Consider the following 24,790-nt stretch of genomic DNA (forward strand, 5'->3'; position numbering starts at 1 on the left):
AGCTCAAAAAATATATATAATAAAAATATGTATTTTGCAACATACTTATTAATCAAATTAACTAACATAATAGTAATAGGAGACTGTACTACAATAATCTGGCGGGAGTTGTACAGCTCCTGCAAAATAATTTTGGGTGAGCCTAGCTATGACCACAGGGCTGGAACAGGAGACATATCATGTTGAAATGTAGGCTTATATATGTGAAACGCAACAATGGCGGTCATTTGGTAATCCATCTGCAAGCGGGGCCAATCACAACACGCCTTATTTTCATCGGAATTGAACCAACCAATAAGAATGCTTGAACATTAAATACACCTTTCTTTCGAGGCAAGTGGAAACATAACCACCCTGTTACAGAGGCAATCCGAATCTCACGATTTATAGCTGGCTAAACTAACATCCTTCCTAGACGTGGTTATTGAGGGAAGTGACCCTTTGAAGTTTTAAATAATCGAAGGACGACAGTGCCCGGTGGCCTCGATAACGAGCACAGCAGTGGAGGATATCTTGACAAGGTTAGCACCGGAGTACAGTGGCCAACACACACACTAGCTGGGGGGCTAAGTCAGCACAAGACAAGGAAGCCCGATGTCCTCCGATAAAGGGGATAGGTAGGGGAGAGCGGCGAGGGTGGCATTTTCTGAGACAAACTCATCAAGTCACACCAACAACACATAAAACATAATTCTGCTAAAAAACAATGACAATTTCTCTCAAACAGTGCCTTATGGCCTTTTTATGTGAGTGATGATGCCACCCTGTGATAAACAGTTCCCACTTTGTCAAAGGGAGGGGCACAAAATATTTTGCTAGTCCATTCCCAGCTCGCCTCTCCAGGGTGCTGTTGGAGAGACGCATAGCTGGGGCGCTCCACCAAAGTTCGGTCAAAAAGAAAATCTAAAAAATAAATCATGTAGCAGATATAGGATATGGTAGAAATAGTATGTGGCCTTTTCTGTAGCCTACAGGCTGGAGATAAAATGTATGGCAATGTAATGAGACGGACACCTTTTACATCATGCAGGTTTTTCCGATCAAATAGCCTAACTTATTTGACGGCCAATTAAATAAATCATGCGCTGTCATGTTAAGAAACAACATATCCTAAAAACAGGACATGGGAAGATACAATCCGAAAAATGGGGAGCAGTCAACTTGCTTGATACAACTAAAATAACTTTGCGAGAAGAATGGACAATGAGTGTCTGGTGTACGGTGTTATATGAACCCCGCACACTTCCTCCCACGCTGTCAAGTCAACGGCGTGACTATTGTTATTATTACCCGATATTATCAATACTTTCAACCGTACTAACGTCTGAAATGTATGAAGTAGAACTTCTTGCATCAACACTTTCCAAAGAAACCCGATGGAGGATGTTTTTCTTTACCGTTTATTGGCGTGGCTTAGAAGGAAGTAACGCGATCTGGCTTGCCCCTCCCCGCTGAGGCAAACCTCTATTTCACCTTGACAATAATGCTATGTTTTCCAACTATACGGGTGTCCAGAAGTTGTTTTTTCCCCCCTTCTCACACCCAGTGTAGTTGGAGGATCTTGTGAAACAGCTTCTCGCGGTTTCCTATCGCTTTATTGAACTGATGAGTAGGCCTACCAAAGAAACATCTCACAGCTACATAGTTCTCATCGGGCGTGTGTATGAATGACTTGACCAGAAGCTCTGAATACGGCGTGACAAGAACAACCTGTTGACCGGTGAGGCATTATCTTTTTGTCTTACAGGCTTTCACTTATTGGTGCCTTTGTTGAGTTCCGTTTTGAATTGTCAAGTAAAATAATACATGCAAATGTACTTGTATATTTTACAGGATTGACTTTTATATGTCTGAAGCTGTGTCCGAAATGTATTGTCTACTACTCACTCAAACTACATCGTGTGCTGTGCCCAGTTTCCCGATAGCGATATAATTTAGGTTTACGAGTGTTTTAACGATGCAGTTTTCCTACAGCAGCCGAAGATGTAGGCCTAACATGCGTTTCTCAAAACACCACGTAGAAAGAACGGTCGCTAGGTGCGTGGTTGGAGCATGTGTCAATAGTGATAGGATCTCAAGAAGAGCACTCGTATCCGCTTTCTCAATTTAGATATTTTCTTAACTCTATAATTCGTTCACAATACTGACAACTAATCAGCTGCTATAGATTAATAGGCCACCTACGACTGCAAATAGAGGGGCTTATTCCGTTTGCCAATGAAAATGCACTAAATCACCGATTTTGGCACATTGTGCATATGTTAGGCTACACATCCTGAAATGTATTGAGACAAATTAGTCGCCTACAACTAACAAAATAGAACTCAATTGATTGACCACGAAATATATTTCAATATGATTGAAATAGGCCTATAGTCTAGTGTTTATATTTTTGTTGTCCTCTCGGATTTCATTTTAAGCATATTTGTATGCGTCGCTTGTTTGTATCAATTGCAAAGACGTGCTACTTTTTGTCGTCAACTTCCTAAATTATCGGCGGTCACAGAGAAGACGGATAAACCATGTGATTATATGTTTAGCGGAGGTCTGTGTATAAAGTGACACGGGACGGCAAAAAAAGCATTAACTATGCATTTAGCTGTTCTACGAGTGGTCTGGGACAGGCCCTAGATTACGAATGTTAAATGCAACGTTAAAAACGATGGTTTTGGAAAATAGCTCGGAGATGTAATGAACCTCATACGAAGGTTCTAACTATGAATTTAGCCCTAAAATGTGTTTTGTGAAATCGGTCTCCCAAGCTTACTAGTCATACTTTAGGCTACTATTTAGAAGGCTGCCTACTTTTTTGTAAAAACGGATTCCTTAGGCTGCGTTTAGACAGGCAGCTTTAATTGTGAAAATAATTAGTCTAGGGGCAAAGATCAGAATTGTGCTTCCTGTGTAAAGGCAACCTATGCAACAGATCATCACACTAGGTTTTCCTAGCGGAGTTTTAGTCCGCTAGATGTATCCATACTGCGAATGCGCAGTTACGTTGATTTCCGCCTCTGATGGGGAGGCACTAGTAATGTCTGCAGTTTTCGGTTTCGCTCTTTGTTTCAAGTGTAGTCTATAAATAAATCTCTCACATGTCTTATTTGTCTAATAGTTCAGAAATGTTTATTGCTTGCCTACATTTTACTCCCTCTGTTTAATATAACACACATACATTAATTATTAATTTTGTTTGACTGTCCTGACTTGAAGTTTGTTCTATAGAGAGTAATTGACTAGCCACAACATGTAAGGAATATAGAGGAGGGTGGGGATTGGTGACCTCTGTCTCCTGGCCTCTAGGCCTACACTCCCTGCCTGCCCGCCCGCCCGCCCGCCCGCCCTCTCCCTGGAACTACAGGCCTCCACACCTACCTGGTCAACACCCCTCTCCTTTGGCCTAAAGTATAGCTTACTATCTGGAATTACTAAGACGTGTATAGTCCCGCTGTCAGGAACCCCGTGAAACAGGCTCTGTGCACCTAGTGACCCACCTACTTTTTCCCTACTGGAGTCCCTACTCCAACCTCCACAGCCTGAGTGCTGCTCCCAGCCCCCCCCGAGTCCGGCCGCCCCTGCTCGGACTCTGAGTGCCCCCCGCCTTGGGGGAGGCCTCCTCGTGCACCTGGGGACCCTTTCACTTCCACAGCTGACTTCCCAATCTGACTCACAGTCCCACCAGAGGACGGGTCCGGGTGGATGGGCGACCACCACCTAGCCCCCTACCTATCCAGAGCCCAATGTTTTATGCCTTCTACCCGCCTGCCTGTGCCCCCTCACACTCGGTGTCTGGCCTCTGGCCCTTCTGCGTGCACCTGGTAAGTAAAGAAGGAGGATGGTGGAGGAAGACGCCTTCCGTCCCTGACAAAAGCTTGGATCGAGGGCTGACTTTCAATAGATCGCAGCGAGTGAGCTGCTCTGCTACGTATGAAACCTTAACCCAGAATCTGGTCGTCTACGAGTGATTTAGCACCAGGTTCCCCACAAACATGCGGTGCGCATCAGGAGAAGGGCAGCAACTCACCCGGCCGCACCCCAACTCTGTCACGGACGGCTCTACTCATCTGCCAAAAGAGGCAGGCTGTCCTGGGCCAACCAAAGATCCGCGCCGCTAAGGTATCATTACGTTTAGGGGGGGGATTCTGACTTAGAGGCTTTCAGTCATAATCCCACAGATAGTAGCTTCGCACCATTGGCTCCTCAGCCAAGCACATACACCAAATGTCTGAACCTGTTGTTCTTCCTCGTACTGAGCAGGATTACTACAGCTCCTTTGAATTTACAGTACTACAGCTCCTTTGAATTTCATCAAGTTGACATTCAGTGATCCTAGGCTGCTTCTGTCCATTTTATGGGTCCTCAGAAAATCAATGGGCGTGGATGGTACTACCCACATCAGATGTAGGACTTCCTCCCCAGACAAGCTGGAGATGCCTCTCCTCACTTCGTAGGGCATGAGCCAGATCCATGCATTGCCCTATCACTGCGGGGCCAATGGGTTTAGTCTCCGCCTCGAGTCTAGTGAGCGTAGAGGAGACAAATACAATGTGTGGTGTCCCACACAGGCAAGACTGAGGCCTGGTAGTGTCAGCTAATGGTAAGGCACATGTCATCTCCACTACATGCTCCAAGGAGCGTGGAGGAGAGCTCCCACATAGAATGTGTAGAGTCCCGCACCCCGGCGAACCTGAGACCTGGCAGTGTCCATAACCGCTAGGCACATTCCATCTCCATTTAGTGCTCCACTGTTAGAGGGTCCAGCCAAAGCCAGCTTTCGATTCAAACCTTCGGTTTAGAGTTAGCTAAGTTTTTATTTAACCTTTATTTAACTAGGCAAGTCAGTTAAGAACACATTCTTATTTACAATGATGGCCTAGGAACAGTGGGTTAACTGCCTTGTTCAGGGGCAGAATGACAGATTTTTACCTTGTCAGCTTGGGGATTTGATCTAGCAACCTTTCGGTTACTGGCCCAACTCTCTTACCACTAGGCTACCTGCCGCCCCAGTTTACGGGGGGGGGGGCGTGTTGAAACACAGCTGTCTCCCAGGACTTTAACCCCCCCAGCCAAAGCCAGGGATGCGTTCGAGCCATTATTATCAGATTGTCTTCCTGTCAAGGTCAGGATTAGTTTACAAGAGCAGAAAATCATTGAGTCTGGTGGAGCTGCCCTCACATTTTCATGCTTGATCGAAAGCCCTGTATTCCAGGACTGACTGCCGCCTTCTGTAAACAATCAACAGCGGTCACCATCTGCAGCTAACTCCTGTTTGGTTTGCATCGTTAGCGACACCTGAAAACAGGTGGCATACAGGGAGAGATTGGAAGAGAACTGCTAGAGGGCTACCTCATTATCTCCCTTTACCCCCTGTACTAACATGCTAGCGACAGTATGTATCCTAGCCGTTGGAGAGACTCCTTCAAACAAGTGACAGAGTAGGGGTTGGAAGAGCCCTCCAAGGGCTACGGTACTATTTATCCCGAAGTTATGGATCTGACTTTGCCGTCTTCCCTTACCTCCCATGTCTTAACCTATCTGAGGTAGTTACTCTCAGCCGGACCAGGGTTTCGTTTGACCTGAAGACACCTTTTGCTCCAGTTTGTTGTTATGTTAGGGCTACCTGCAAGCAGGTGACACAATGTATGGTTTGGAGTAGCCCGTATTCGACTTCACATTATTTTGGGAAGCATAGACACCCAATGTCCTGGGCTAAGGACTCCTTAAGAGTCATAGTTACTCCTGCCGTTTACCCGCGCTTCATTGAATTTCTTCACTTTGACATTTAGAGCACTGGGCAGATATCACATTGCGTAAACACCCACCTTGGGTCTTCAATGCTTTGTTTTAATTAAACAGTCGGATTCCCCTGGTCCGCAACAGTTCTAAGTCAGCTGCTATGCGCCGCGCGAACGGGGCCGGCATGTGCCGTAGCGAACCCATTCCAGGGCGCCCTGCCCTTCACAAAGAAAAGAGAACTCTCCCTGGGGCTCCAGACAGCTTCTCCGGGATCTGTTGCGTTTCTGCATTGGACACCTCACTGCGCCCGTCTCTGCCAGTCCGTGGACATTCTGAAAGTAGTTTTGAGGTCAGTAGGTCACATGACCAAGGAGCTATTGAAATTCGAATGTTAAAAAAAATTGTACTTTGGTTACGCTCCCTAATTCAACTAGGAATACCAAATGCTGTTCACTTCTCCACATGTTTATTATCTTTGGAAAGGGAATCCATGTCCAAATCGTGAAAATAAGTCCTGTGCAATGTGCACAATTTTTCCAACATCATGACACTTATTTGGAGTCTGTGGCACAAGTGGTTTGAGGGCTATTAAGATTTGAAAGCGTGAATATCTGTTGTCTAGCCAGCCTGAAACTGTCTTTACCTCGTTTTGAAAAGTAGTGCTTTTATTTTTTGAATTAGTCCATTCTATAGTCAGAGCATTAACTTTTCAACTGTGCTCAATTTATTTAACATCATGAGCGGCACCTCTGTCACTGTCATTGTGGCACATTGGTCTAGTTATGTAAGGGGATTGAATGCATGTTTTAAAGAAACGCCCCCCCAAGATTATTTTTATTTATTTGTTATTTATTTCACCTTTATTTAACCAGGTAGGCAAGTTGAGAACAAGTTCTCATTTACAATTGTGAACTGGCCAAGATAAAGCAAAGCAGTTTGACACATACAACGACACAGAGTTACACATGGAGTAAAACAAACATACAGTCAATAATACAGTATAAACAAGTCTATATACGATGTGAGCAAATGAGGTGAGAAGGGAGGTAAAGGCAAAAAAAAGGCCATGGTGGCAAAGTAAATACAATATAGCAAGTAAAACACTGGAATGGTAGATTTGCAATGGAAGAATGTGCAAAGTAGAAATAAAAATAATGGGGCGCAAAGGAGCAAAATAAATAAATTAAATACAGTAGGGAAAGAGGTAGTTGTTTGGGCTAAATTATAGGTGGGCTATGTACAGGTGCAGTAATCTGTGAGCTGCTCTGACAGTTGGTGCTTAAAGCTAGTGAGGGAAATAAGTGTTTCCAGTTTCAGAGATTTTTGTAGTTCGTTCCAGTCATTGGCAGCAGAGAACTGGAAGGAGAGGCGGCCAAAGAAAGAATTGGTTTTGGGGGTGACTAGAGAGATATACCTGCTGGAGCGTGTGCTACAGGTGGGAGATGCTATGGTGACCAGCGAGCTGAGATAAGGGGGGACTTTACCTAGCAGGGTCTTGTAGATGACATGGAGCCAGTGGGTTTGGCGACGAGTATGAAGCGAGGGCCAGCCAACGAGAGCGTACAGGTCGCAATGGTGGGTAGTATATGGGGCTTTGGTGACAAAACGGATTGCACTGTGATAGACTGCATCCAATTTGTTGAGTAGGGTATTGGAGGCTATTTTGTAAATGACATCGCCAAAGTCGAGGATTGGTAGGATGGTCAGTTTTACAAGGATATGTTTGGCAGCATGAGTGAAGGATGCTTTGTTGCGAAATAGGAAGCCAATTCTAGATTTAACTTTGCATTGGAGAGTTTACAGTCTAACCAGACACCTAAGTATTTGTAGTTAGTGGAGCTGAATGGAGCGAGAGAATGTTCTCCGCTGAGTTTATTAAACTTTTAAAAAAGAGGAGCACGGTAGTGCTGTTTTATGTACAATGTTAACACAATTAGTGCTGTTACTCCCGTCCCTATTATTGCAGACATTTGACAGCATGTACTAAAGTTGATTTAATCCACACTTGCATTAGTCCCCTCGTTTGGTGATTGGCATTTAGGAAGCAACAACGAAAAGGCAGCTGACAGACCTACAGTATGTTTTAGCAGGGAAGTTTGGTAGGGTGACCTGATTTGTAACTATTAAAATAATTGTGAACTGAAAAGTGTAAGCTTGATTCTAGGAGGGGGTGGGACAATGAATATAATAATAATTTGGTTAGGGGGTAGGGGCAGATTTGAAATCTTGTCTATAGGAGACTTATCTATTTACTTAATGTAGTCTTAACAGCTGAACTATTCTCATTAACAATGGGCTAATATAGGGTAATTACTGTGCTTGTCAGAAAGAACACTACTGTTATTATCCACACTTATTTTATTATTCCACTTCTTCCCAATTTTGCCACAAATCGCATTTGAAATCTGATTTGATTGAACCTTTATTTGGTAGGCATGTCAGTTAAGAACAAATTATTATCATGACAGCCTACCAAATGGCATAAGGCCCCCTGTGGGGACAGGCTGAGATTAATATTATTTTTAAATATAGGACAAAACACACAACACGACAAGAGACACCACAACACTACATAGAGAGACCTAAGACGACAACATAGCATGGCAGCAGCACAATGTGGCAGCAGCACAACATGGTAGCAACACAACATGGTGCAAACATTATTGGGCACAGGCAACAGCACAAAGGGCAAGCAGGTAGAGACAACAATACTTCATGCGAAGCAGCCACAACTGTCAATAAGAGTGTCCATGATTGAGTCTTTGAATGAAGAGATTGAGAACTGTCCAGTTTAAGCTTTTTTTGCGGCTCGTTCCAGCCGTTAGCTGCAGTGAACTGGAAATAGGAGCGACCCAGGGATGTGTGTGCTTTGGAGCCCTTTAACAGAATGTGACTGTCAAAACAGGTGTTGTATGTGGAGGATGAGGGTTGCAATAGGTTTCTCAGATAGGGGTGAGTGTTTTTATAAATAAGCATCAACCAGTGGGTCTTGCGACAGGTATACAGAGATGACCAGTTTACAGAGGAGTATAGAGTGCAGTGATGTGTCCTAGAAGGAGCATTGGTGGCAAATCTGATGGCCGAATGGTAAAGAACATCTAGCCGCTCGAGAGCACCCTTTTGTGCTGATCTATAAATTACGTCTCTGTAATCTAGCATGGGTATGATGGTCATCTGTATCAGGTTTAGCTGGGGTGAAAGAAGTGCAATTACGATAGAGGAAACCAAGTCTAGATTTAACTTTAGCCTGCAGGTTTGATATGCGCTGAGAAAAACAGTGTACCGTGTAGCCAAACTCCCAGGTACTTGTATGAGGTGACTACCTCCAGGTCTAAATCCTCAGGTAGTAATCACACCAGTGGGCGGAAGGGCATTCTTCTTACCAAACCACATTACCTTGGTCTGAACACCTCCAAAACAAAAGGTAAAGGGCAGAGAAAGCCTGTTGGACACTACGAAAGCGTTGTTGTAGAGCGTTTATCACAATCCGGGGAGGGGTATAAGACTAGCATTTGCATATGAATGGATGAGAGCGCTTCCTACTGCCTGAGCTATGTTGTTGATGTAAATTGAGGAGAGCGTGGGGCCTACGGTCGAGCCTTGGGAGACTCCCTTTGTGACGGGCAGTGGCTGAGACAGCAGATGTTCTGACTTTATATACTGCACTCTTTGAGAGAGGTAGTTAACAAACCAGGCCAAAGACCCCTCGGACACCAATACTCCTTAGCCGGCCCACAATAATGGAATGGTCTACCGTATCAAAAGTTTTGTCCAAGTCAGTATAAATAACAGCACAATATTGCTTAGAATCCAGGGCAATGGTGACATCATTGAGAACATTTAAGGTTGCAGTGACACATCCATAACCTGAGCAGAAACCAGATTGCATACCAGAGAGAATACTATAGACAAGAAAGTTAGTCAGTTGATTATTGACAAGTTTTTCAACACTTTTGATAAACAGGGAAAATTAGAAATTGGCCTATAACAGTTAGGATCAGCTTGATATCCCCCTTCAAATAAAGGATGCACCGTGGCTGCCTTCCAAGCAATGGGAACCTCGCCAGAAAGGAGAGACAGGCTTAACGATGATTGGGGCTGCAACCTTAAAGAAGAAAGGGTCTAAACCATCTGACCCAATGTTTTTTGATGGTCAAGTTTAAGGAGCTCCTTTAGCACCTCGAACTCAGTGACTGCCTGCAGGGAGAAACTTTGTAACCTCAGGGGAAAAAGAGGGAGGAGCATCGGGGCTATTTGCATTCGAAGGGGTGGGAGATGAGGAAATGTTGGACAGACAAGGAGGCATGGTTGAGTTAATGAAGTAGTGATTTAAAGAGCTCAGCCATGTGCTCTTTGTCAGTAACAACCACATCATTAAGGGACATGGGCAGCTTTGAGGAGGAGGGTTTATTCTCCAGGTCTTTAACCTCCTAGAACTTCTTGGAGAACTGCTCCTTAAAGTAACTAACTTTGACCTTCCGGATAGCTTGAGTGCACTTTTTTAATTCGCCTGAACGTGAGCCAGTCAGCCTGATTTATGCGTGTGCCGAGCCTTTCGCCAAATGGAATTCTTGAAGTGGAGTAACTCTGACAGATCACAGCCAAACCAGGGGCTGAACCTGTATTTAATTCTCATTTTCTTTATGGGGACTTGTTTAACATACCACTGAAAATATCAAAAAAGAAGATCCAAGCATCTTCGACAGAGGGGATCAAGCTGATTCTATACCATTTTACAGAGGCCAGGTCATGAAGGAAGGCTTGCTCATTAAAGTTTTTAGCAAGTGTCTATGACAAATCAGGACCGGTCGTTTCACTGAGCAGCCATCACGAACACAGGCTGTAAAACAGTAGTCACTAAGATCATTACAGAAAACACCAGACTGATACCTATCAGGATTATTTGTGAGGATAACATCAAAGAGCCTTTTCTGGGTGTTTGGAATCATACTGAGTCGGGTTGGTAATAATCTGAGAGATTTAGGGAGTGCCATTGCTTTATGACTTGGTCAGGTGGTTTAAGCATGTCCCAGTTTAGGTCACCTAGCAGGACAAATTCAGACTTAGTGTAAATGGCCAGGAGAGAGTTTAGGGCAGGAAGGGTACAGGCTGGTGCTGATGGAAGACGATAGCACCCAGCAACAGTCAACAAAGAGCTATTTGAAATTTAATGCTTAAAACCAGCAAATTAAATTGTTTGGGGACAGACTTGGTGGAGACAACTGAGCACTGAAGGTGTTGCTTGGTAAAGATTGCCACTCCACCACCTTTGGAAGATCAGTCTTTCCAAAAGCAGTTAAAACCAGAAAGGTTAACATCAGTATTCAAAACACACTTCCTTAACCACATCTCAGTAATGAACAACACATCTGGATTGGAGCTGTGAACCCACACTTTCAATGGATCCATTTTAGGTAATAAGCTTCTAGTGTTAACGTGCAGAAAACCCAGGCTTTTACGAGAGCAGAAATCAGTGAAGCCGAAATCAGAGGAGAATTGGGACTAGCAACAGTAGATAGGCCAGGGTGTACATGCACATTTCCAGATGTAATCATCAGTAATACAATCAGGGCACGGCAGAGGACAGGGAGAGCTCTGCAGTGTTGATTTGACATTTGAATGTGCATCAGATGGCAACAAGATCATATTGTACAGCAATTTAATCAGGTATATTGAATACAAAGCCGGTGAGAGGTGGTTAAAATAGGATGGTAGGCCGTGTAACCAATAGTCGGGGTCCCGAGTGTGGGAACAACCAGTCTGCCCCACATTTGGTAAACAAGCAAGTTTATAGTCACAAAGCACACTGGAGTCATGAGACAAATAGCATAAAGCACAAGAAAAAATATATAACCACTAGGGGCCATTGTAAGTTCAAAGCATCACTCGCCCCAACAGTGCGTGTGTGCTGGAGGCGAGCAAAAGCTCGGGGGTACCTGTACCAGACAAGGGGAGACAGGGCAGACGGTCAACACATTGTCAGGTGGAATCCAAAAAGCAGTGCAGCAGGCAATGGGAGTAGGTCACACCCACTTGGGAGAAGCTTTTTTTCGGGAGGCAGATTCCTTATAGAAAATCCCAGCTAGCTAGCTATCGTAGCTAGCAAGCCTCTGTCTCGTTTTTTTCCTGTGCTAGCTATATCTCTTCAGTTTCGGCGACTGGTCCTTTACGACGTTCAACCAAAGTTGTCCTGTGGCTGTTATATTTTGGCGATTGCGGGAGGTATGTGTGTCAAACAGTCATTCAAACAGGCGTCACACACACACACGGTATCCCCAAAGCAACACCATTCTAACGGCTGTTGTGCATTGTCAGACTGCGAAGAGGCGTGGAGTTGCCTGCAGACATGGTGCCCTTCGAATTCGCTACAATGTTATTCTCAATCCCCTGTGTATGCCAACACTGCATAGTACATTTTAGAGTAACAGCTAGGCCAGCAGCCTATATGTCGTAATGGCATGGTGTTTTATGTAGGCTACACTTCCAATGAAGTAGTCTCATATGCTTATTACTTGAGTTGCCTCTCCTCCCACAGACTCTTGCTAAAACCCCTGCTTCATTGTTCATTTTTCCGGCAGCCGTTGGATGGGCCTGTAATTTACTTTCACTTACCCACTAATGTACGATTAGTGGGTAATCTAGTGTGCCGCTATAGATTTATAATGGGCTGCAAAATAGCGGTGTTGGAGCGAATTTGGAGAGCAGCTTGAAATGGGGCATACTCTGGTCTCCAGGATCCCAAGATAATTCGCTTTATTGGGCGTGCTCACATAGCCAACTAGCCTATAGTCGTAAAAATAATACTGTTAGTAAAGCACCATGGATAAAGTTGATAATAGTTGCCATTATGCAAATTTTTTTGCAAGGTGTTTGCCTAGGCTACGCAGCAGAACGTTGTAGCAGATGACAGGAACTCGACCACACTTCTCTTCGTATTTAGTGACCAGCGGCAGTAATTTTTTTGATTTTAAATTTTTTTGATGCTCATAACCCACCATTGCCGTTTAGTGTATGCCTATAATCTGAAATTGTCAGTGGTAAATTTGCCATGGGAGTTATTAACTCATTCCATTGGTAAGCGTAGGTACGCAATGATGCATGTTTGAACCAGTATTAGGTCATTTGTTTGTTTTTGACCTTACTTTTTACTACCCACACACTACCCGCTACCTCTACCTACACTATATATACAAAAGTATGTGGACACAACTTCCAATTAGTGGATTCGGCTATTTCAGCCACACCCATTGCTGACCGGTGTATAAAATCGAGCACACCGCCATGCAATCTCCATAGACAAACATTGGCAGTAGAATGGCCTTACTGAAGAGCTCAGTGACTTTCAACGTGGCACCGTCATAGGATGCCACCTTTCCAACAGGTCAGTTCGTCAAATTTCTGCACTGCTAGAGCTGCCCGGGTCAACTGTAAATGCTGTTATTGTGAAGTGGAAACGTCTAGGTGCAACAACTGCTCAGCCGCGAAGTGGTAGACCACACAAGCTCAGAGAACGGGACTGCCGTGTGTTGTAGCACGTAAAAATCGTCTGTTATTGGTTACAACGCTCAATACCGAGTTCCAAACGGCCTCTGAAAGCAACGTCAGAACATGAGCTTCATGAACTGGGTTTCCATGGCTGAGCAGCCTCACACAAGCCTAAAATCACCATGTCAAATCAAATTTTATTGCTCACATACATGTGTTTAGCAGATGTTATTGTGGGTGTTACGAAATGCTCGTGCTTCTAGCTCCGACAGTGCAGAAATATCGAACAGTTTCACAACATATACACAGAAATATGTGTGTGTTTCAGAGCGGCATTGAACTAAGATAGTGGCATAGTATAGAGTACAGTATATACATATGAGATGGGTGACAATTGTACAACAATTAAAGTGACTAAGATAGTGTGGAGTGCAGTTTACATACACTTAGGTTGGAGTCATTAAAACTAGTTTTTCAACCACTTCACAAATTTCTTGTTAACAAACTATAGTTTTGGCAAGTCGGTTAGGACATCTACTTTGTGCATGACACAAGTAATTTTTCCAACAATTGTTTACAGACAGATTATTTCACTTATAATTCATTGTATCACAATTCAGGTGGGTCAGAAGTTTACATACACTAAGTTGACTGCCTTTAAAGAGCTTGGAAAATTCCAGAGAATGATGTCATGGTTTTAGAAGCTTCTGATAGGCTAATTGACATCATTTGAGTCAATTGGAGGTGTACCGGTGGATGTATTTCAAGGTCTACCTTCAACCTTAGTGCCGCTTTGCTTAAGATCATGGGAAAATCTAAAGAAATCAGCCAAGACCTCAGAAACAAAATTGTAGACCTCCAAGTCTGGTTCATTCTTGGGAGCAATTTCCAAATGCCTGAAGGTACCACGTTAATCTGTACAAACAATAGTACGCAAGTATAAACACCATGGGACCACGCAGCCGTCGTACCGCTCAGGAAGGAGATGCGTTCTGTCTCCTAGAGATGAACGTACTTTGGTGCAAAAAGTGCAAATCAATCCCAGATCAACATCAAAGGACCTTGTGAAGATGCTGGAGGAAATGGGTACAAAAGTATCTATATCCACAGTAAAACGAGTCCTATATCGACATAACCTGAAAGGCCACTCAGCAAGGAAGAAGCCACTGCTCCAAAACCGCCATAAAAAGCCAGACCACGGTTTGCAACTGCACATGGGGACAAAGATCGTACTTTTTGGAGGAATGTCCTCTAGTCTGATGAAACAAAAATGAACTCTTTGACCATAATGACCATCGTTAATGTCGTGGAAATTTCCTCTATTTACCAAATCATGAGAGCAAACTACACACACGTCAGAGTTTGTTCACAAAGTCAATTTTTTATTATATGAGCTCTATCACAACCCTGTGACTCTCAGATCAATTCAGTGTCTATCAATGAATTCTCTGAGAGTCCCTTACACATTGCAGCTGAGATCCTTTAATAGCAAAAAACACACATAGTCAGACAGCATAGACATAATAAATCGTTCAGCTTTGTCTCCTTTCTCAAACTCAGAACCATAAACCAATCCTCCATATCAACAGGCATATATCAAATCCATCCTATCTTGACAAGATCACAGAGACACACTGACTGGCACACAGACATTGTGGAGCCAAGAGATACACGCTTGACCTCTCCCCTCTCTCCGGCCCAAACAACTTAGTCTTGACATAGAACAGATACTGCAACCCCGCCACAGTATTATACAAAAATAACATTCTGATGAGAAGTAACTTACAAACATATGATGAATAAAAAAACATCTTACCTATGTTACCAACCAATTCTGATTATTCCCCAACATTATGTTTGGAGGAAAAAGGGGGAGGCTTGCAAGCCGAAGAACAGCATCCCAACCGTGAAGCACGGGGGTGGCAGCATCATGCTGTGGGGGGGCTTTTCTGCAGGAGGGTCTGGTGAACTTCACAAAATAGATGGCATCCTGAGGCAAGAATATTATGTGGATATATTGAAGCAACATCTCAAGACATCAGTCAGGAAGTTAAAGCTTGGTTGCAAATGGGTCTTCCAAATGGACAATGACCCCAAGCATACTTCCAAAGTTGTGGCAAAATGGCTTAAGGACAACAAAGTCAAGGTATTGGAGTGGCCATCACAAAGCCCTGACCTCAATCCTATAGATTTTGTGGGCAGAGCTGAAAAAGTGTGTGCGAGCAAGGAGGCCTACAAACCTGACTCGGTTACACCAGCTCTGCCAGGAGGAATGGGCCAAAATTCACCCAACTTATTGTGGCAAGCTTGTGGAAGGCTACCCAAAACGTTTGACCCAAGTTAAACAATTTAAAGGCAATGCTACCAAATATTAATTGTGTATGGAAACCTCTGACCCACTGGGAATGTGATGAAATAAAAAAAAGCTGAAATAAATATTTCTCTCTACTATTATTCTGACATGTCACATTCTTAAAATAAAGTGGTGATCCTAACTAACCTAAGACCAGGGAATTACTAGGATTAAATGTCAGGAATTGTGAAACTGAGTTTAAATGTATTTGACTAGGGTGTATGTAAACTTCTGACTTCAACTGTATGAGATGAGTAATGCTAGATACGGAATCTTTTTAAAGTGGCTAGTGATCCATTTCTAAAAGTGGCCAGTGATTCCTAATCTATGTCAATAGGCAGCTGCCTTTGATGTGCTAGTGATGGCTGTTTAGCAGTCTGATGGCCTTGAGATAGAAGCTGTTTTTCAGTCTCTCGGTCCCAGCTTTGATGCGCCTGTACTGACCTCGCCTTCTGGATGATAGCGGGGTGAACAGGCAATGGCTCAGGTGGTTGTTGTCCTTGATCTTTTTGGCCTTCCTATGGCTTTGGGTGCTGTAGGTGTCCAGGAGGGTGGAAAGTTTGTCCCCGGTAATGCGTTGGGCAGACCGGTCCACCCTCTGGAGAGCTTTGTGGGCGGTGCAGTTGTCATACCAGGCGGTGATACAGCCCGACAGGATGCTCTCAATTGTGCTTCTGTAAAAATTTGAGGGTTTTAGGCCACATTTCTTTAGCCTCCTGAGGTTGAAGAAGCGCTGTTGCGCCTTCACCACACTGTCTGTATGGGTAGACCATTTCAGTTTGTTAGTGATGTGTACACCGTGGAACTTCAAGCTTTCCACCTTCTCCATTGCGGTCCCATCGATGTGGATAGGAGGGTGCTCCCTCTGCTGTTTCCTGAAGCCCACAATCATCTCATTTGTTTTGTTGACGTTGAGTGTGAGGTTATTTTCCTGACACCACACTCCCAGAGCCCTCACCTCCTCCCTGTAGGCGGTCTCATCGTTGTTGGTAATCAAGCCTACCACTGTAGTGTCGTCTGAAAACTTGATGATTTGAGTTGGAGACGTGCATGGCCATGCAGACATGGGTGGACAGGGAGTACAGGAGGGGGCTGAGCACGTACCCTTGTGGGGCCCCAGTGTTAAGGATCAGCGAAGAGGTGTTGTTTCCTACCTTCACCACCTGGGGGTGACCGTCAGGAAGTCCAGGACCCAGTTGCACAGGGTGGGATTCAGGACCAGGGCCTCGAGCTTGGAGGGTACTATGGTGTGGAATGCTGAGCTATAGTCAATAAGTGTTTATCTTACATAGGTATGCCTCTTGTCCAGATGGGACAGGGCAGTGTGGGGGCGGTTGCATCTTGTCTTGATCTATTGGGGCGGTAAGCAAATTGAAGTGGGTCTAGGGTGGCAGGTAAGGTAGAGGTGATATGATCCTTGACTAGTCTCTCAAAGCACTTTATGATGAGATGTGAGTGCTACAGGGTGATAGTAATTTGTTTCAATTACCTTTTGCTTTCTTAGGTAAAGGAACTGATGGCCTTGACTTTTTTTTTCAAACCTCCATAAATCACTAAGGCCAATCACTAAGGCCAATTTTAAAGTTTGGTGGAGCAGTAATGATCTGGGGATGTTTTTCATGTTTCGGGCTAGGCCCCTTAGTTCCAGTGATGGGACATCTCTTTACGCTACCGCATACAAGGACATTTGAGATGATTCTGTGCTTCTAACTTTGTGGCAACAGTTTGGGAAAGACCAATTTCCTGTCTCAAGATGACAATGCCCGCCTGCATAAATTGAGGCCCATACAGAAATGGTTTGTCGAGATTGGTGTGGAAGAACTTGACTGCCCTGCACTGAGCACTGCCCTTAAGCCCATTGACCACAATTGGGATGAATTGGAATGCAGACTGCAAACCAGGCGTAATCGCCCGACCTCATTAATGGTCTTGTGGCTGAATGGAAGCAAGTCCCCGCAACAATGTTCCAACATCCAGTGGAAACCCTTCCCAGAAGAGTGGAGGCTGTTCTAGCAGCAAAGGGGGGACCAACTCCATATTAATGCCCATGATTTTGGAATGAGATGTTTGACGGGCATGTGTCCACATACACTACATGACCAAAAGTATGTGACCATAGTGTTCTTCTGAAAACAATCTGTGACAATATTTTCCAGGTCCTAATACTTATAATATTATGTGCTAAAAGATCAAGGATTTCCTTACTAAAGCCAATTCTAAAGTGTAGTTTCACCAAGTTATCGAACTCAGGCATTTCAATGGTGGCACGCACAGCAACGGGGAGCCAGGGAGACATTCCCTTAACCATATCCCCTACATTAATATTGAAATGCTGTATAACTGAGACTTTATTATAAAAATGTTTACTTTCGTCTCAAAAAATATATATTGCCACTATGCTCAATATTGCCATTATTCACTTGGGTCTTATACTCCTCTGTAATGTTTGGTGGTTGTGGCTTTAATCAATGAGTGACATATTTAAAGGGCAGCGGTGCATTTTGAACACAACTGGTCATTCAGTAAATCACAGTTTCTGTTTTTACTGAACCCAGACCAGGGCCTGGTTTCCCAAAAACATCTTGAGGCTAAGTTAATCTTTACAACCTTCGTAAGAGCATCTTTAAATTCCAGAGCCATTTCCCAAAACAGCCTTTTATAAACGTTGCACATGAAATCGCTCATAATCTAACTCCTGCCTCAGACCACTATTAGAACATCTAACGCCTCAATTACACCGACAGGGAAAATGTAATTTTGGTCCACCAGAAGTACATTCATTTCCAATGGAATGCTGCTTTTGCCTTGCAGCATTGCCTTGCAGAGGCAGTTGCAGTGCGTTCTGTGTGGTGCATACATTGGCTTTATCGAACATATGCCTCAAGTGTATGCTTGACAGAAGTGGTATCAGAAGGTGAATGTTGAACTTTTTGTTGCACAAATATCCAGATATCTGCCAACCATTTTGCGAAACAACACTGTCGGTGGGATCGAGGTGTACGTGTCTTATACCACCGTTTGCCCTCCTGTGTCAATTTACACACACACACACACACACCTCTGCTAAACATAGAATGAAGATGTTAATCTGTCTCTGACCTCCGAAAACTTAATTGTTGAACATAAAGCCTAAAAAGTTTGCAATGTTATAAACAAGCGAAGCAAGGATGCATTTAAAAAAACAAATTAAAACCAAGATGTATGAATTATATGATAGCTAGTTAGATTATTAGGCTAAATATTGACATCTTTCATGTATGTTCAATCGATAGACCTACCTAGTATTAAGGCATTAGGCTACATCAGTTGCTTCAATATTTGTATTTATGAGGCCAGCTATAGGGTACTATTATCTAAAAGCGCACACATTTCACAGTAGCCTAACCAATAATCTACAGGTCAACATATTAGATCTATGACAACGTCGCTTCACTTGCTACTTCATGGTTAATTGTTTTAATTGTAGATTCTGTAGGCCTCATTGATGCTCAATTCCTGCCTTTCATTAGGCTACAATGATTTGCGCAATTGCGAAATAACCTATTTTTAGGTCACATAGAAAATATCAATAGCAAAAGAGGGAACGAGTGACTTCGGCTTTACTTGTTTTTGGTCAAAGTTTGCACACACTGAATTATGCACAATTTTACATACTCAAACATTGCATACACAATAGTATGAGAAAATACATAACACATGGCAAACATACAGTATAATACAAACACTCAAATGCATAATTGGCTACACATTTATTCTCTTGATGGGAAAATTGTATTGTGTAAAAACAAATTACAAAATTGAATAGCCATAGATCATTTTAAGGGCTACAGCGAGCTCTTTAGCCTATATTCTAGAATAATTTTAGCAAAAGAAAATATCAATGTGACTTAAAACTAGGCCTAGATTGGTAAAGCATAAGGGTATGAGATCACTTGTTTTAAAGTATACCTCACCCACCATTATCAAAAAAATATATTTCCAACAGGTTGTGCTGAAATAAACTTTAACACAATCTTGAGGTAGCCAGGTAGACGTTTCCTCGTTGTTTCTATTTCCAATCAGAATTTGACCGAAGGTTTTTTTTTTTTTGGGGGGGGGGGGGCAATATTAAGATCACTTTATTGATCAATTGCACACAAGGTCCAACTGAAACTTGACCTCTGCTTTTAACCTAACCCCTACAAAATATGTATGTTTGTGTGTTTTGGAGAGGTGTGGGGGGGCTGCCACACTGGGTGCCTGGGGAGCTGTTGTTGTGGGGGGTTAAGTGCCTTGCTTAAGGGCACAACGGCAGGCAATGACATCTAGGATTTGATACCAGCAACCCTCCGGTTGCCAGCTCACTTACTGCCAGATTTGAACCGTCAGACACGGAATTCGTCCAGAATTGCCTCTAACCGCTAGGCTACCTGCCGCTCCTGGGTATTAGCTCTATCGCTTTTATGAGAGAGTTGTCTTTCGGGCACAGGATGAGGGCAAATATATGAAATGTTAAATATAATGTGTTTAATCTGCACCAGTTTATTTTCTTTTACTTTGTGTGTACACACAAGCTGTTTCATAACAGTTAAACAAAATTCTTCATTTAGTTGCATTTCTTTGTGTGAATGTAATGTTTTTCTTTTGCTCTTTACAGGAGCCAAAATGCTGCCTAGTACATTCCTTACTGGACATTTGCGTATCATCTTGGTGGGGATCCTTGGTATAGGAGGATTTCTGACGCTGTTTGTAATGTACTATCAATCAGCTCCATCTCAGATCTGCCCTCCCCAACCTGCTTTGCCACGTCATTACTCAAAGCCACCTGAGAACAGCTCCTTGTCTAAGAAGCAGCCAGAGCCAGACAAGCCCATCATGCTGTTGTGGTTCTGGCCTGAAAACCGCAGGTTTGATTTTAGAGATTGCACCACTTTCTTCAACATTGATGGCTGCCAACTGACAGATGACCGGTCTCTGTACAACAAGGCAGACGGGGTGCTCATCTTTCACAAATCCATCAAACATGATTTATCCAACTTGCCTCCATCACCTCGACCACCATTCCAGAAGTGGATCTGGTATCATGTGGAATCACCTACAAACACAATTAGAATACCTGGTCTAGAGAACCTTTTCAACTTGACCTTGAGTTATAGGGAAGATGCAGACATCCCTGTACGTTGGCGCTTAACTGCAAGGAAAGGCCAGGGTGAGGACTTTGTGCTGCCCAAGAAGGATAAATTAGTTTGCTGGATTGTGAGTAACAATAACCCTGCAACTGGAACAGCAGTAAGGGATAACTATTACAGAGAACTTGTCAAACATATTAAGGTGGATGTCTATGGAAAAGCCTTTGCAAGATTCTTGAGATATGAGGACTACTACTCAACACTCTCCAGCTGTAAGTTCTACCTCTCCTTTGAGAACTCAGTCCACAGAGACTACATCACTGAGAAGCTTAACGGACCACTTGCAGCAGGAACAGTGCCAGTAGTATTGGGCCCACCGAGACAGAACTATGAGGACTTTGTCCCGGGAGATTCCTTCATCCATGTTAATGACTTTCCCAATGCAAAAGCCCTGGCTGAATTCCTCCTGAAGTTGGACAAGGATGATGAGGCATATCTGCGCTACTTTCAGTGGCGTAGAAACTTATTTGCTCAGCAACATCTAATTCAACTGAGTCAAGAGTTCATCCAATCTATTTGTTATGCCTGTGACCATATAGGCAAACATAAGGAGTACAGGGTTGTGCACAATATTTACAAATGGTATTTTGGTTAATCAGACTTACACACTCTTCTGTGTATAGTGGGGCAAAAAAAGTATTTAGTCAGCCACCAATTGTGCAAGTTCTCCCACTTAAAAAAATGAGGCCTGTAATTTTCATCATAGGTACACTTCAACTATGACAGACAAAATGCGAGAAAGAAAATCACATTGTAGGATTTTTAATGAATTTATTTGCAAATTATGGTGGAAAATAAGTATTTGGTCAATAACAAGTTTCTCAATACTTTGTTATATACCCTTTGTTGGCAATGACAGAGGTCAAATGTTTTCTATAAGTCTTCACAAGGTTTTCACGCACTGTTGCTGGTATTTTGGCCCATTCCTCCATGCAGATCTCCTCTAGAGCAGTGATGTTTTGGGGCTGTTGCTGGGCAACACGGACTTTCAACTCCCTCCAAAGATTTTCTATGGGGTTGAGATCTGGACACTGGCTAGGCCACTCCAAGACCTTGAAATGCTTCTTACGAAGCCACTCCTTCGTTGCCCGGGCGTGTGTGGGATCATTGTCATGCTGAAAGACCCAGCCACGTTTCATCTTCAATGCCCTTGCTGATGGAAGGAGGTTTTCACTCAAAATCTCATGATACATGGCCCCATTCATTCTTTCCTTTACACGGATCAGTCGTCCTGGTCCCTTTGCAGAAAAACAGCCCCAAGGCATGATGTTTCCACCCCCATGCTTCACAGTAGGTATGGTGTTCTTTGGGTGCAACTCAGCATTCTTTGTCCTCCAAACACGACGAGTTGAGTTTTTACCAAAAAGTTATATTTTGGTGTCATCTGACCATATGACATTCTCCCAATCTTCTTCTGGATCATCCAAATGCTCTCTAGCAAACTTCAGACGGGCCTGGACATGTACTGGCTTAAGCAGGGGGACACGTCTGGCACTGCAGGATTTGAGTCCCTGGCGGCGTAGTGTGTTACTGATGGTAGGCTTTGTTACTTTGGTCCCAGCTGTCTGCAGGTCATTCACTAGGTCCCCCTGTGTGGTTCTGGGATTTTTGCTCACCGTTCTTGTGATCATTTTGACCCCACGGGGGGAGATCTTGCCGTGGAGCCCCAGATCGAGGGAGATTATCAGTGGTCTTGTATGTCTTCCATTTCCTAATAATTGCTCCCACAGTTGATTTCTTCAAACCAAGCTGCTTACCTATTGCAGATTCAGTCTTCCCAGCCAGGTGCAGGTCTACAATTTTGTTTCAGGTGTCCTTTGACAGCTCTTTGGTCTTGGCCATAGTGGAGTTTGGAGTGTGACTGTTTTGAGGTTGTGGACAGGTGGCTTTTATACTGATAACAAGTTCAAACAGGTGCCATTAATACAGGTAACGAGTGGAGGGCAGAGGAGCCTCTTAAAGAAGTAGTTACAGGTCTGTGAGAGCCAGAAATGTTGCTTGTTTGTAGGTGACCAAATACTTATTTTCCACCATAATTTGCAAACAAATTCATTAAAAATCCTACAATGTGATTTTTCGGGATTTTTTTTTCTCATTTTGTCTGTCATTGTTGAAGTGTACCTATGATGAAAATTACATGCCTCATCTTTTTAAGTTGGAGAACTTGCACAATTGGTGGCTGACTAAATACTTTTTTTGCCCCACTGTATGTCTATTACCACCATATTATCCTGTCAATGTACCATGTTCCAGGGTGGAATTTGGTCACACCCAGCAACCCACCATAGCAATGTTCTCACAGTGCCTTTATGACCTATTACCTGTGTACACACTACCTGTAGGAGAAGTGTACCTGGATGTCGACCTGTTCTTGCTAGGTTTTTAAGTGTCCGTTGTAAAAATATGACACCCGGAACCATTCACAATATTATGCAACAACAACCTCTGCATTCTTTCCTGTTTGAAATACTACTTGATTGTTTTATGTCTTTTACATCTTTTTTGAGCTGAAATAATTATGTAATAAAGTGATCAATGTAATGAAAATTGTCCATGAAATGAGACAGTTACACATCATAGAGACTTGAAACTGAGTTTGGCTTGAAGAGCAGCTGCAGTGTACTGTAAAACATCCTATAAATGCTATGCCTCTTTTTCTACGTTGTGAAGTTTGGTACCACTGGAGGGAAATGGTGTTTGTGTTAAATGTAATATATTACATTTATCTGTCATTTATTTTAACTAAGCAAGTCAGTTAAGAACAAATTCTTATTTACAATGACGGCCTACCGGGCAACTGCCTTGTTCAGGGGCAGAACAACATATTTTTACCTTGTCAGCTCGGGGATTCGATCCAGCAACCTATCGGTTACTGAACGTGTTTTTATCTCCATGTCTTATAATTTCTGGTTAACAATTTACCTTTTACAGCAGTAGGCGAAATCAGGGTCAAAGAGTGATTCTTGGTAGTCTTAAACAAATCTACTTTGAAACAGAAGTATACACCTCACACATGGTTGTGGGTTTAAAATAAAAGGACACCTGTGCCATGTCAGACACGCATCATAGAAGACTGAAATATAACGAAACTGTTTGACAAAGCCACACTGGATTTTATGTGTAAAAGGAAAGAGAAAAATATGAATAACATGCCACCCATGAGGGCAATTTGTTCCTTTGACTGCAGGAAAGGCCTTGCTGTGATTTTGTTTCTATTTGAATGTTTTCATAAAACAATAAACAGTGTCTTAGCAAAGAGCAGTGATGTAAAGTACTTAAGTAGAAATGCTTTAAAGTACTAGTTAAATAGTTTTGGGGGGTATCTGTACTATTTATATTTTTGACTACTTTTACTTGACTACATTCCTAAAGAAAATAATGTACTTTTTTTCCTTTAACTCAAAAGTACTCGTTGCATTTTGAATGGCTAGCATGACAGCTGGTCCAGTTCACGCAATTATCAAGAGAACATCCCTGGTCATCCCTATTGCCTTTTGATCTAGCGAACTAACTAAACACATGCTTCGTTTGTAAATGATGTCTGTGTTGGAGTGTGCCCCTGGTTATTTGTAAATGATGTCTGTGTTGGAGTGTGCCCCTGGTTATTTGTAAATAAATGGTGAATTAAAAAAAAATGGTGCCATCTGATTTGTTTAACATAAAGAATTTGAAATGATTTATACATTTACTTTCAATATTTAAGTATATTTTAGCAATTACATTTACTTTTGATACTTAAGTATATTTAAAACCAAATACTTTATTTTTACTCAAGTAGTATTTTACTGGGTGACTTTTACTTGTGTAATTTTTTTATTGAGGTATCTTTATTTTGACTCAAGTATGACAATTGGGTACTTTTTCCACGACTGCCAAAGCAATTTCTCAAGAAATAATTTTGCTGGGAGTGGGGAAGGCAAACTGAAAACTATCTGTTATTGGCAGAGCGGGTTCGAACCCTTCGAACTCATTTTACGTGCCCCTAACCAATTTGTATTTTTTTTTGTTAATTTGCATTTAACAAAAAAAAGTTCAACTTAATTTGTACATA

At 42.9% G+C, this 24,790-nt stretch overlaps 1 protein-coding gene across 2 annotated transcripts; it reads left to right on the top strand.

The window, feature by feature from the left end:
• The first annotated feature begins 423 nt into the window (after positions 1–423).
• LOC139407857 (4-galactosyl-N-acetylglucosaminide 3-alpha-L-fucosyltransferase 9-like) lies at positions 424–23,878 on the top strand. 2 transcript variants are annotated; one of them, XM_071151727.1, is made up of 2 exons: positions 424–521; positions 20,208–21,334. In XM_071151727.1, the coding sequence occupies exon 2, from the start codon at positions 20,216–20,218 to the stop codon at positions 21,332–21,334; it is 1,119 nt and encodes a 372-aa protein (XP_071007828.1). In that variant the 5' UTR covers positions 424–521; positions 20,208–20,215. The 2 variants fall into 2 exon arrangements, with proteins under 2 accessions (XP_071007828.1, XP_071007827.1); XM_071151726.1 differs by lacking the exon at positions 424–521 and adding an exon at positions 1,483–1,720 and having other exon boundaries at positions 20,208–23,878.
• The last annotated feature ends 912 nt before the right edge of the window (positions 23,879–24,790 follow it).

This window comes from Oncorhynchus clarkii, chromosome 4, assembly GCF_045791955.1.
Source record: "Oncorhynchus clarkii lewisi isolate Uvic-CL-2024 chromosome 4, UVic_Ocla_1.0, whole genome shotgun sequence".
NCBI lineage: Eukaryota > Metazoa > Chordata > Actinopteri > Salmoniformes > Salmonidae > Oncorhynchus > Oncorhynchus clarkii.

What these genes read in the sequence shown, in the direction of transcription:
- LOC139407857 (XM_071151727.1), top strand. Translation starts at nt 20,216, where the DNA reads ATGCTGCCTAGTACATTCCTTACTGGACATTTGCGTATCATCTTGGTG.